Genomic DNA, 14,117 nt, shown 5'->3' with positions numbered 1-14,117 from the left:
CAGTCATGCTGGGTTAGTTCAGAAAGACTTGTCTCCTGTCAGGGGGGACCTCATGCTGAAACAGATGAAGGATGTGAGGAGGAAGGAGTGGCAGAGACAGTGTTATGAATTTACTGCAACTCCCATCTTCCATACTCCTGTGCCACTCATGGGGAGGGGGTAAAGAGTCAGGAGTGAAGTTTAACTCAGGAAGAAGAGAGTGGCTGAGGAAAGATGTTTTTAGTTTTGTTCTTGTTTTTCACTGTCCTACTCAGTTATTAATTGTCAATAAATTAAATTAACCTTGCCCACATCAAATCTGTTTTGCCCCTGACAGTAACTTGGATTTGATCCCCCTGTCCTTATCCTGACCCACTAGTTTTTCATCTAGTCATCTCTCCTTGTCCTGCTGAGGACAGAGAGAGAGAGAGAATGGTTAGATGGGGTTCTGGCAACCAGACAAGGTTAATTCACCACCCAGTGGGATAAGTTTGCTTTCTATTTGACAGGCAGCTTTTAATAATGACTGTAACCACTGCCAGCATTTCCTCGTTACAGATTCTCCAGAAAGAATCCTTTTAGTCTTCATGAGGACTCTCCATCAAAGTTGGATTTGGCTGAGACAAAAAGATCCATGAGAAATCGTTGCCATAAAATACGAAAGACAGAACCAACAGGGGGGGAAAAAATGTAGAGGGGAAATGTAAGGTAGACCCCAGTCTATTATTACCAGGCCTAAAATACTCCCTTCTGGCTTGGTCAGCAGAAGCAAGATGGGACAGCTGGGGGAGTGTTCAGTGGCATTAGGCTCCTACTGTCAGGCAGCTGAATCAACTGCATAAAGGCTGTTCAGGGGATTCAGTTTATGGATTTCACCAAACATGTGCTTTGCCACCCTCTGCAGCAGCAGCTCAGACACAAAGGTCACAGGTGGACTCTTGCATAGATAAATAAATGAGGCTGTCATAGAAGCACAGCTCTGGTGGCCTCACCAACCAATACAAAAAAGCAAGATGAGGCAGAAACAAGAAAAAGGAACTGAAGGAGAATGATGTCTTTGCCTCTACCTTTGCCTCAGAGAGCTAATTCTCAGTACTAGCTGTTCTGCCCTGAGACTCATAAGAAGTCACGGACTCTGCCTCAGCCTAATGACTACATTATTAGAGGTGTTTCTGGAAGGGAGAAACATCACTTTTCTCACCTAGGGAGTCACAGGACAAGCAAGTAGTGCTGTCCCTCACCCAGCTGGCAATGTGCACCAAAGGTACTGGATGCTGCCTGTCCCCTGGCTCTCAAGGAACACCATTAGTGGCATGGAAAGTTTTGAGCCTCTACAGATGTTTTTAAATGGACATGAGAGCAGCAGGAATGCTACAGGCTTCAAAGCTTCAGTGGCCCTTTGGCAGCACCAAAAAAAAAAATGCTTAAAAGGTCTTTTATCCAAAACCTATCTTTACTTTTCAGATATAGGAACAATTTAACTGGCTTTACCTCCAATGACATTACAAAGCCACTGCAAGAATGTTTGCACTTTGTGTACAACTTAAACTTCTTCTCACCATCACCTAAGAAGGTTTATGTTGCTAAAGAAGAAGACCAACTGAGAGCACAGCTCCTGTTCCTTGCTTGGAGAGCTCCACCATCTTGAAAATAGGAAGCATATAACAAAATACCTTCTGGTCCATTGAAAGTGAGCTTCACCTAACCCACACACAGGGATCTACAATGTAAATGCATGTATACAATGCCAACAAAGATACTGCAAGCACTTCACTCTTTTACCTGGATATTTTGGCTCTGTGAGTACCTTCTGTGTTCTGTTGGTTTCTGATTATTTTGAGGACCTGCACTGTTTTCAAAGATCTTGTTTTTATTGTAACTCCCAGTTCTTTTTTTATCATGAGAATGAGGACTCAAGTTGTCAAAAAAAATAAGAGATATTTCTTTTCTGTTTATATGCTTGGGGAAAAAAAATTACAGAACTGATCATTGTTTTGCATTGGCCACCATGTCTTCATTTCTATTGCTGAGTCTACTGCTATCCTGCTTTCCAATAATTCAATTACAAGACAAAAAGATAAGTCACATAACTTGGCCCTACAACTAGCAGCAAAAGCTAACTAGCAGGGAAGTTGCCAGACTCACTGAAAAGTTCAAACCCCAGCTTTGCACTCTAACATAATGAAGAATCCACTTGTCCCGGGCTTGCAAGCTGGTATTTTCCCTAACTGGAGGAGTGCAGGTTAATAGAAGACAAAAAGGAGGAGAAGAGAAAGAGCTAGATGAGAAAATGTTCATTAGCAGAGACGTTGGAGACATCACTGGATAGCCAGAGAAGTTCAGGGTATGATCAGATTAAGCCAAAAGTACTCACTGGCCCTGCCCCACAGCAGCACAAATTCAACTGCTGCTATGGATCTCAGCATTTTCATGCCAGTCCATGCTTTACTTCTAGAGTTAGGAAGGTTTCTCTAGGGTAAAAAATAACTCAAGAAAGAGGTTCATCATCCTGCAAGGATTAAAAATTAATGAGAGACTAAAAAGGGAAACAAAAAGCTGAGATCAGTTCCTTGTTTGTTTTCTGCCTCCCCGCTCTAAGTTATAGAAAAGCACACAGTGTCCAATCCCTCCCACAGGCAGAGTTAATTACTAATATGAATTGTTTCTACTGCTTCCTCCTGACCACTGACCAGAACCACTGACCTAGTACTGCTGCCTCCACCACCTCCTCCCCAAGCAGTCAAAAGGGAGCAACAAAAAAAATCAGCAAAGATGATGAACAGGGCCTTTCCTCAGGCCTGCATCCCCTGCTCCTACCTGCAGTGTCAGGATGTTTGGGACTGATTGATAGAAGGGCAACACAAGCGTGAAAGTGGAAGACAAAACAAACCCTTCCGGATGGAGCAGGATTCAGGTCTGTGGATACAGTTATGAACTGTAAAACAGCTCTACCTTTTTGCCATCAGCCTGTTGGTTTGGGGTCTCCTCCTCTACCATCTCCTCTTCACAGCTTCTCCTTATGATCCTTTACAGTCCTAGCTGTCACAGAATCACAGAATCACCAAGGTTGGAAGAGACCTCAAAGATCACCAAGTCCAACCTGTCACCACAGACCTCATGACTAAACCATAGCACCAAGCACCACATCCAATCCCCTCTTGAACACCTCCAGGGACGGTGACTCCACCACCTCCCTGGGCAGCACATTCCAATGGCTAACGACTCTCTCTGTGAAGAACTTTCTCCTCATCTCAAGCCTAAACCTCCCCTGACACAGCTTGAGACTGTGTCCTCTTGTTCTGGTGCTGGTTGCCTGGGAGAAGAGACTAACACCCACCTGGCTACAACCTCCCTTCAGGTAGTTGTAGACAGCAATAAGGTCACCCCTGAGCCTCCTCTTCTCCAGGCTAAACAACCCCAGCTCCCTCAGCCTCTCCTCATAGGGCTTGTGCTCAAGGCCTCTCCCCAGCCTCGTTGCCCTTCTCTGGACACGTTCAAGAGTCTCAATGTCCTTCTTAAATTGAGGGCCCCAGAACTGGACACAAGACTCAAGGTGTGGCCTAACCAGTGCTGAGTACAGGGGCACAATGACTTCCCTGCTCCTGCTGGCCACACTATTCTTAGAATCATAGAATCATAGAATCAATGAGGTTGGAAAATACCTCAAAGATCATCTAGTTCTTGATGCATGCCAGGATGCCATTGGCCTTCTTGGCCACCTGGGCACAATGCTGGCTCACGTTCAGCCAGCTGTCAATCAGGACCCCCAGGTCCCTTTCTGTTTGGCAGCTCTGTCTCTGCCACTACTTCACCCTAAAGCCATAACTTTCCACATATCCTGAACATCATGCAGTCAGGATGATTAATGAAGATGGTCACTCATGTCACTTATTCACAGCTCTTTAGTGGATATGGGCAATGGCCCGTTACTCTTGGTTGCTGCTACTCTTATGAAGAAATCCACTTGACACCTCAATCTTAGAAAGTCCTGTATTGCCCGGAGTGGCAAAATATCCATGAGCTATCCATTCTCCAGACCAGGACCCTTCTCCAAACCACAGCACTCTCTTGGTAGCTCAGCTCAGAGTGCTCCCAGTTCTGCACCACTTCCCTTCACCTACGTGCACATGTTTCACAGTTCTGTAAGCCCCCAGCCAGTGTACACCAGTGACACCCTGTCTTCCTGGCAAGGGTGCCCCCACCAATGAAGGACAGGCAGTCAACAGCAGCAGTACATAGCAACAGCTAACACTCCCTGTGGGGTTTGTTGACACTCTCTTGGCTCATAAATTCCCCCTTGCTGTCACCACCGTGCAGTGAGGCACTGAGCAGGTCCTCCACCATGCAGCTGCTCATCCCAGCCATCCTCTGCCTGCTGGGCTCCTGTTGCTTTTGCAGCACAGATGCACGCAAGTATGAGTCCACTCTCATGGTGCCCACTGGAGGACCCTGGGGCTCTTGGGGCCACCCACAATTCTGCCCCAGCGGCTACGTCGAAGGATTTGCACTGAAGGTAAGCTTTCAATTCTCCTTGGGCATTGGATAAAACACTGCTGTGAAAGGATCTTATTTTGTTCTGGCCTCAGAAGGGCTGTTGGTAACACCTGGTCCCATCACAGCACTTAACATTGTATCTCCACTGTTCATGCGATATCATCAGCAAGAAATCTGTAGAACGGAGTAGCTTTCCTAGCTGCAAGTGAACATTGTCCTCTTGGAAAAGTCCATGGGGCTGGAAAAGTACAGCAGAGCATGAACCTAAAGGGCTGGAACAACTCCCATCTACCAGCACTTCAGCTGTGCGTGTCACAGCACATGGCAAGAGGGTGGACAAGACCCAGGGCAGCAGCCATTAAGTATTCCTGTGTTCAGAGCCTCTGCTCTGCAGTCTGGAGGAAAAGCAGAGGGCTCCCTGAGAAATGCTGTGGAGCTGCCTCACAGCTCTCCTCAGCAGTACTACCTATGCCTGGCCTTGTCCCTGGAGTCTCTCATCACAAGGCCTCACCTCACCTCTTCCTCTGACTGAGGGAGGGTGCTGACATTTCCAGTTTTCTTCCCCTCTCCAAGGTGGAGGCCTACCAGGGATTTTGGCTGTTTTATGACGACACAGCTCTGAACGGCATCCGCCTGATCTGCAGTGACGGCACAGTCATTGAGTCCTCTGTGGGACGGTGAGTAGTCTTTGCTTTCTCACTGTTCTTCAGGGGGCCAGGAAGCAAAACTAGCACAATGGCTTCCCCATAGGCGCCCAGACCCCTCTGAAGGCAGCTCCTCGCTTTGCTTGAGGATGTAGGTGAGGTCTCCCTGACCACAAAGTGTGAAGGTCTTAGGGTAGAGATCTGGTCCCAGGGAAGGGATTAGTACTTCAAAAGATGAAACAGAGTTCCAAAATGCAGGTCTTACACCTTTTCCTCAAATGCTTGGTTTGAAAATTACATTAACATGGGCAAAGCAAGCAGCTGAAATTCCCAGCAACAGGGCAGCCCAGGACTGATGCAGCCAGGCACCTACAGGGTGATGAGGAAGCAGAACGAGAAATGTGCTTGTAGAAACCACCATCTCTGTTTAGGTCCCTTACCTCAGGACTACCAGGATCCCAGGTGAGTTTTGGTGTTGACTGCAGAGCAGCAGAGGCTGAACATGCCTTAGCAAGTTGTTTTTCTTCTCTGGCAGTTGGGGAAGCTGGACCAAAGCTCAGTTCTGCTCCAGCGGCAAGCTGGTTTCCTTCTCACTGCGTGTGGAAGAGAGGCGGTACCTGCTTGATGACACGATGGCTAACAATGTGAGGTTTGCCTGCTCAGATGGGACAAACCTGGAGGGGCTGGGAAATCTGGGAGGTCACTTTGGCCCATGGAGCAGCAACTGCACCTCTGGGGCCATCTGTGGGCTCCAGACAAAGGTGCAAGACCCTCAAGGAATATGGGATGACACAAGTCTCAATGACATGAGAGTCTTCTGTTGTAAATAGCCCCACCCCAAGCTGGCATCTGCAAAGTGGTCCAACATTAAATCTTGAAGGTATCCTTACACAAAGAGCAGTGTGTGGTTTTTTTCCTCCATCTTATCTTGTCAAACATAGCCAGAGCAGCACCCAGGGGGGTTTCCTCACCCAGCTGCTGCAAGGTTGCTACAGATTCTTGCTCTCGGGTCCAGGCTGGGACAAACACACCAAGCACAGTGCTGTCAGGCTGTGCCTGCATCTGTACAGAGACACAGCCAGCATGGGTGGCAACTGCTGGTTCTCTCTGGCAGTTCAAGACTGATGTTCCCTAGTGAAAGATACCTTCACACATGGAACACAGGCCTCTCCAGCAGCTAGCAGTATCTCATATGTGAGAACTCTGACCATTATAAGAAGTATGGGACAGGAAGTAGCCACAAGCTCACATCTCACAGGGTATTTAGCAGGAGCAAGCTGGTTGGAGAGTCTTGTGATGCACATGCATAGGAAGGACTCAAGGAAGAAAGGGACAAACAGCAATGGTGAGGAGAGTTCCAGAGTGAATTGCAAACATTTCAACAACATTTTTTTCCCTTAGCACCAAGAGTACAAAGAGGAGTTAGAAATGTGAGAAAGACATAGGAGGGAAGGATAATTTCCTTAACTCTCTAAAGTTCATAGACATTTCCCACACTCATATATTTGGGATTTGATTGCCACGGTATTATCCCTGATAAGCAACTCTTGCTCAGGAAGATTGCAAGTGGGCCTCAATAACACCAGTGAGCTATGAGTTTGTCACACATTAAAACCTAAACACACAAACACAGCTAACTCAGTGTTACCTTTGTTTAACTCCTGCTGGGAGACCAGACATTCCAGAGGTTTCTGAAGCATTAACTGTGCCATCCTTTACCCTTAAGCATCCAAATGAACCACTTGGCATGCAACCAGGAGATGACTCACAACAGGTGTATCTCAAAGCATTTTTAACCTTTACACTGAGCCTTTGAAAACAGAGTTTTGAAATTCCAATTTTTCTTGCCCATTTGGTTGGTTACCACACACTTACCTTACTCCACTTACTTCAGAGCAGGACTGCAAAGAGGTAGACCTGCTTCTGTCTTCAGCCCTCTCTTGTCAGGGCACAGCTTCCTTCACACTGTTGTCACTCTACCTCACTCCAGATTTTTGTGCAGTCGTTTCTAGCTGCTCTGTCTGAGCTAGATGCTTTTTCTCCAACCTCTCTCCTCATTCACCCAATGCAGGGCTGTGTGAAGAACAGGAGTGTTGCTGTGACAGCTGCTTGTAGCAGCATTCATGTTTTATTACTTACATCTGATAGCCCATGTATGATCTGAGGAGCTCTGTCTCATGTTCTAGTGACAAACCTGATACATAAACATTGCAGTAGTGGACCAGGACCCCCGTAGCACTTGACACTGCACAATGAAAGAGCTGAAGGACAGTCCATGCTCTAATCTTTGTTGCAATTTGAGCACACACATTTGCAGGCATGCTTTTCATGTGCTAAGCTATGTGACAGTGCACTTTTTAGAAGTCACAGGATTGTCTCCCAGCTGTCACAACACCTGGGACACCCTTCCTTGAGTGAGAGACTAAATACAGGTAATAAAATAGAGCAGGATGGAAAATGCCTTGGAAACTTTCCTAGTGATTCTCCCAAGAGTACTAAAGGAAGAGAGAGAACATTTTGATCTTCCTTATTTTCCTCCCAAGTTTTGGTTCCCCCAGTGCATCAGCAACCTTTGGACATTGCTGCTACACGATAGATGTAGTACAAACCATTTTGCAGCCACTGAAATCAGTGGATTTGAATCTGCCTACAAAGCATGTAAGTTGAATTATTTCATATTGAAGGTGGAAAATAGCTGTCTTCAAAGCTCTGCAAAATACTCATGACAGCATAAATCCACCTCTAGGCACCAGGCATTTGAAACAAACTACCTCCCTGACATCAGGCAGCCTAAAACTGCCCTGGAAGTTGTTTCCTCCCTAAAAGCAGCAAGTGTTAGATTCCACTCTAAACTGAAAATAAACTGCACCAGGAGGCATTGCAGCCTAGAAGCTCTCTTGAGCTTAGCAGCATTCTCATCCTCTGAGCCTACCACATTCCCTTCAGATTAAAAAAAAGCAACATATTTCCAGCATTGCAAAGTTTGGACTTGGGTCCACACTGAAGTTCCTGAAGTTTGGAGCTCTTCCAAGTCAGCTTATTTCCTCTGACAAGATTTTTAATGAAGTACCACCTTACCTTTTCTTTGAAGCAGAAATATTGTATCTGATGTTATCTGCCATTTTTATGAGTTTATTTTAACAACAGATTTTGGGTTGCTTCCACAGCTGTGTCTTTGACCTGTATCACAGTATCACAGTATCACCAAGGTTGGAAGAGACCTCAAAGATCATCAAGTCCAACCTATCACCCAAGACCTCATGACTAGACCATGGCACCAAGTCCCACGTCCAATCCCTTCTTGAACACATCCAGGGATGCTGACTCCACCACCTCCCTGGGCAGCACATCCCAATGGTGAATGACTCTCTCAGTGAAGAACTTTCTCCTCACCTTGAGCCTAAACCTCCCCTGGTGCAGCTTGAGACTGTGTCCTCTTGTTCTGGTGCTGGTTGCCTGGGAGAAGAGATCAACCCCCTCCTGGCTACAACCACCTTTCAGGTAGTTGTAGACAGCAATGAGGTCTCCCCTGAGCCTCCTCTTCTCCAGGCTAAACAATCCCAGCATCCTCATCCTCTCCTCATAAGGTTTGTGCTCAAGGCCTCTCCCCAGCCTTGTTGCCCTTCTCTGGACACATTCAAGTGTCTCAATGTCTTTCTTAAACTGAGGGGCCCAGAACTGGACACAGTACTCAAGGTGTGGCCTAACCAGTATGCTGAAGTAATGGCTAGTTCTGAACAAGCAAATAATTGCTGCAGTAAATCCAAGGGAAGGTACAAAGAGCTACATCCCCCTGGCCTTTCTGTGCCCATTTGCAGAAATCAACATGTACTTTGAGCAAGAGAACAAAATTTCTTGTGTTTCTGCAGGGTCACAGCAGAGTGCTGTCTACCCATGTGTAATTAAAAGGGAAATTAATTAATTGCTAAAGCACACGTTTCCAGTGGACAAAGCAGATATTAAGCATATTTAAGTGGGTTGAACAGTTTGCTGAATGAGATTACAATAGACACTTTGCCCCTTGCCAAGTGTCACTTCAAGACAAACTGAAGTAATTCATCAGGGAAAGTCTGTTAGTTAGAAAAAGTCTGTCATTTCTCCTCGTGCAAACCAGTGCTGCTCCTCATTTCTTCTGGGGCTGAGAATCTTTTTGGTTTGTTGTCTTCTTTCTATCCCTTAACCTTTCATATTTTCCCTTTGCTTTTTAAGCAAAGATAGAGCTGAGCCTTAGCTGTGACTTCAGATACAACCTTTCTAATACTCATTGTATTAGAGATTTCCTTCTTTGTCATGATGTCTGTGCAACTGGTTCTGCTGAGGGGAGGATGTGCTTTCCTCTTCCCATTTCAAGGGATAAGGATGTAGAATAGAATAGAATAGAATAGAATAGAATAGAATAGAATAGAATAGAATAGACCAAGTTGGAAGAGGCCTTCAAGATCATCACGTCCAGCCTATCATCCAACACCACCTAATCAACTAAACCAGGCAACCAAGCACCCCATCAAGTCTCCTCCCAAACACCTCCAGTGATGGTGACTCCACCACCTCCCCAGGCAGCACATTCCAATGGGCAAACACTCTCTCTCTGTAGAATTTTTTCCTAACCTCCAGCCTAAACCTCCCCTGGTGCAGCTTGAGACTGTGTCCTCTTTTTCTGGTGCTGGTTGCCTGGGAGAAGAGACCAACCCCTACCTGGCTACAACCTCCCTTCAGGTAGTTGTAGACAGCAATAAGGTCTCCCCTGAGCCTCTTCTTCTCCAGGCTAAGCAACCCCAGCTCCCTCATCTTTTGAAAGCTTCCCAGTACTAAGGCTGCAATAGGATACTGTTGGGGAGATTCTTAATAGAAGGAAAAAAATATCACCTCCCAATCTCCATCCCTCTGGGATGATTTTGAAATATGTATTTTTGAAAGTCAAATTGATTCCATCAAGAAAGCAGACAGCACCTTTTGCTGTTCTTACAGTGCTTCCAAGCCTCAAATCTGTGGAAGTAATATCTGGTTTTACAAGAGCAAGACATCCAGAAAGTGCTACAATTTCATTGTCTTGCTAAAATCTGTGTCTTGATTGCAGTTGTAGAATATATTCCAAAGTCTCATTATGCAGCTATTTTTTCCCTCAGTTCATCAGAAAGGCCTGTCAAAAATACACTACTAAGAACCCAATTCCCCTTCTTCTCTAAATATTGCTTGTCTGCTCATACAGATTTGTCTAAATGCACCTCTGTCACCCATAATAAGGTAATAGGCCCAAAAATTGCTTAGTGTCATCGTGCATCTTCCACTTGGGTACAGAAGATGGTTCAAATCTAAATTGATGCCTTTATTACACCTCTTTCTTTCTGCTCCTTGTAGCACTTTTAGATATCATCTCTCAATAGCTGAAACAAGAACAACACCAAACTCTTCAGATGTTAGTGTTATTTTCCTCAGCTGAAAAATCCCTGTGCAAAATTCACATTCAATATCTCCATGTAATTTATCATTTGCATTTGCTGTGTTAATTGAACAACCCCTTGAAGCTCCACACAAGGCAGTCTGCTAGGAGCTGGTGTCCAAGCTGGCTTGCCTGAAGTCCCAGTGATGAAGCTGCCCTGCTGGCATGACATGTTCATTAATATCTTGTGGGCTGAAACTAAGTGAAGAAAAGAATAACATTGTGGCTTGACAGGAATGAGAAACAGGACAAATTACCAGTATCTGTCTTACTGACGCAGCTCATTTCCCTCAGCAAGACAGGCAAGGTACCCTGCGCTGCTCTGTCAGGGCCAGACATGCCCTAACACAGCTGCTCAGTGCTGGCATGCCCCTCCTATGCTCTTAGAATCATAGAATTGTTTCAGTTGGAAAAGACCTCTGAGATCATGGAGTCCAGCCATCAACCTAAGACCACCATGGCCATTAAACCGCATCGCAAAGTGCCATGTCTACAAGTTGAACGCCTCTGGGGACAGTGACTCCACCACCTTCCTGGGCTAACTATTACGGTCCCTGACCACTCTTTGGTGAAGAAATTCTTGCTAATATCCAATCTAAACCTCCCCTGGCACAATTTCAGGCCAGTTTCTCTTGTCCTATCAACCTGATACTAGAGAGAAGAAACCAACCCACATCTCTCTACAACCTCCTTTCAGGAAGTTGTAGAGAGCAATGAGGTCTCCCCTCAGCCTCCTCTTCTCCAGACTAAACAACTCCAGTTCCCTCAACCATTCCTCATAAAACTTGTTCTCTAGATGCTTCACCAGCTTTTTTTTCACCCTTCTTGGGACACACTCCAGCAGCTCAAAGTCTTTCTTGTAGTAAGAGGCCCAAAACTGAATGCAGTGTTCAAGGTGGCACCTCACCAGTGCCAAGTACAGGAGCACAATCACTTTCCTATTCCTGCTGGCCACACTATTCCTGATACAGGCCAGGATGCTGCTGGCTCATGTTCAGATGGCTGCCAGCCAGCATCCTCAGATCCTTTTCTACCGGGCAGCTTTCCAGCCAGTCTGCCTGAAGACTGCAGCATTGCATGGGGTTGGTGTGATCCAAGTGCAGGACCTGGCGCTTAGCTTTTTTAAACCTCATACAATTGACCTTGGGCTATCAATCTTCCTCCAGCACTTGTCTGCTGATATGCATTTGAATATGATATCCCTGGAGACATTTCCTTTTCCTTATCTAGTGCAACTTCCTAGCAAAACACAAGGGTCCTTATGTCAATGTGCTTACCATCTCTACCCCCTTACACTGTACTGCCAGGCTGAAGCATTTTTGTGTACATGGACTTTGAATTACTTAAGTTATTTTTACACACCCTAAAACATCCAGATGCACAATGATTTCACTGTCCAGTAAGCACAAAACACCAAGTCAGCTCACTGAGGACAGGCCTTATGGCTAAACTCAGTTTCAAAGGAAAAAAACAACACACCTGTTCACTGTTAACTTGCCTCAAACTGTGCTTGCCCTTCTTAAACCTGTTAGGACCAGTTACAGCAAACCTTTCTTGTAATGGGGAGTAAGAACCATTGGTGCCCTCTTTGTATGCTGATAGAATGATGGCAAAAAGATATAAGCACTTGGAATTGGCCCAAGTTACCAAGGATTCTGCAGCTGAGCAGGGAGGGTTTGACCTGGTACCCACAAAACTCAGTTCTCCCCCACCTCTTTCATCAGCTTGTGCCTCTCTCTCTTTGGATTGCAAGCTGTTTGGGGCCAGGCAAAATCTCATTAGCTGTACAGAGTGTTTAGTATAGGAGGCTACCCGGAGTCTAAAACAATCAAACAGCTATGGGGTTTCTGCTTTTCCTCCCTCCCCAAGGTTTTTTGTGCTAACTCTAGTAGGTCTAAGAAATGCTATGTCTTAGGAGAATTTACCTTTGACTAAGGCACCTGCATATGTTTTGACTCCTGAATAATTTTCTAAGCACCATCCTGAATGTTGAATATAAGCTTGATGCAATTTTCAACAAGTGAGTTGGAAACACCTAAATAATACAAGATTTATAATGGGAGTGAGCCAAAGACCATAAACTATCTGCAGAGCATTACAGCATTATGGAGTCGTATGCCTCCAGCATTATTTTCATACAGAGCAGTAAATTTAGAGTGAGCCATAACATCTACAAGAACCTGATTCATTTACACAGGAGGAATAAATCATGTTAAAGATCAAAATGTGCTGATGCTTCTTAATATAAAAAACCATATTTCATAGAATCATAGAATCAATAAGGTTGGAAAAGACCTCAAAGATCATCAAGTCCAACCTATCACTCAACACCTCATGACCAACTAAACCATGGCTTCAAGTGCCATGTCCAATCCTTTTTTGAACACCTCCAGGGACTGTGACTCCACCACCCCCCTGGGCAGCACATTCCAACGGCTAACAACTCCCTCTGTGAAGAACTTTCTCCTCACCTCGAGCCTAAACTTCCCCTGGTGCAGCTTGAGCTTGTTCTGGTGCTCATTGCCTGGGAGAAGAGACCAACCCCCTCCCGGATACAAGAGGACACAGTCTCAAGCTGCACCAGGGGAGGTTTAGGCTTGAGGTGAGGAGAAAGTTCTTCCCAGAAAGAGTGATTGGCCACTGGAATGTGCTGCCCAGGGAGGTGGTGGAGTCGCCATCCCTGGAGGTGTTCAAAAAGGGATTGGATGTGGCACTTGGTGCCATGGTTTAGTAGTCATGAGGTCTGTGGTGACAGATTGGACTTGATGATCTCTGAGGTCTTTTCCAACCTTCTTGATTCTGTGATTCTTTTGGAAAATCACCTTTAAAAAGGCAGAGCATATCCTGTGCCAGGGAAAGGCAGCCTCTGTTCTCCCTAACCACACTCTTAAATTCACTAATTAGTGGAGAAAAAGCATTTCAGATACACTGTGATCTGTAGGTGCAGAATAATTAGGATAACAGTTTACTTGCTCAGTGGTAATACATGCCACATTTGAAACCAAACTACCACCCCAAACACATTTCCTTCTGCTTGTATTAATGCAGCAAGTAGAATTAACGCAATCACAATTGTCTCTGCAAGGGCTAAAGCCACCTCATTTATGCAGACAGATTCCCAAAACCATGCTCTGAAATGGAGAGGGGACTCTGGAGCAGAGTATTCACCTACAAATTAGAAGAGATGACTCAGACCTGTTCAAAATTCTTTCGTCTCTCCTAATCTTTACAGTGATCTGGGGCCAAACTAAGAGGAAAAACCTTCACTCTTGGCCTCTTCTCTATATTGCTTTTCCCATTTTTCCTCTTCCTTCTTATTTTTATACTCCATTTTTGTACTTTCTCTGAGAAACCTCAGCAAACTCACTCAGCATATTTTCAGGGCCATCAGAGGCACTCCTTCATTCCAACTTCCCCAGCGCTCCTAGAGCAACTTCCCCTTCTGTGCCATGCCTCTCTTTTGGGATCAGCAGTAAGCAGAACCTCCCATCACAGAATAAGTATCACCACCAAAACTATTAATCATGGCTGCACCACAGGTGGGAGCAGACATTAGGCTG

The 14,117-nt window shown here is 45.5% G+C and overlaps 1 protein-coding gene across 1 annotated transcript; it reads left to right on the top strand.

Moving 5' to 3' along the window:
* Positions 1–4,321: 4,321 nt before the first annotated feature.
* Positions 4,322–5,947, top strand: LOC104306321 (vitelline membrane outer layer protein 1). Its single transcript, XM_009907281.2, has 3 exons — positions 4,322–4,492; positions 5,047–5,150; positions 5,653–5,947. Exons 1-3 carry the CDS (start codon positions 4,322–4,324, stop codon positions 5,945–5,947), a joined length of 570 nt encoding a protein of 189 aa, XP_009905583.1.
* The last annotated feature ends 8,170 nt before the right edge of the window (positions 5,948–14,117 follow it).

Source organism: Dryobates pubescens, chromosome 10, assembly GCF_014839835.1.
Source record: "Dryobates pubescens isolate bDryPub1 chromosome 10, bDryPub1.pri, whole genome shotgun sequence".
Taxonomy (NCBI): Eukaryota; Metazoa; Chordata; class Aves; order Piciformes; family Picidae; genus Dryobates; species Dryobates pubescens.
This window is presented reverse-complemented; position numbering and strand designations above follow the sequence as displayed.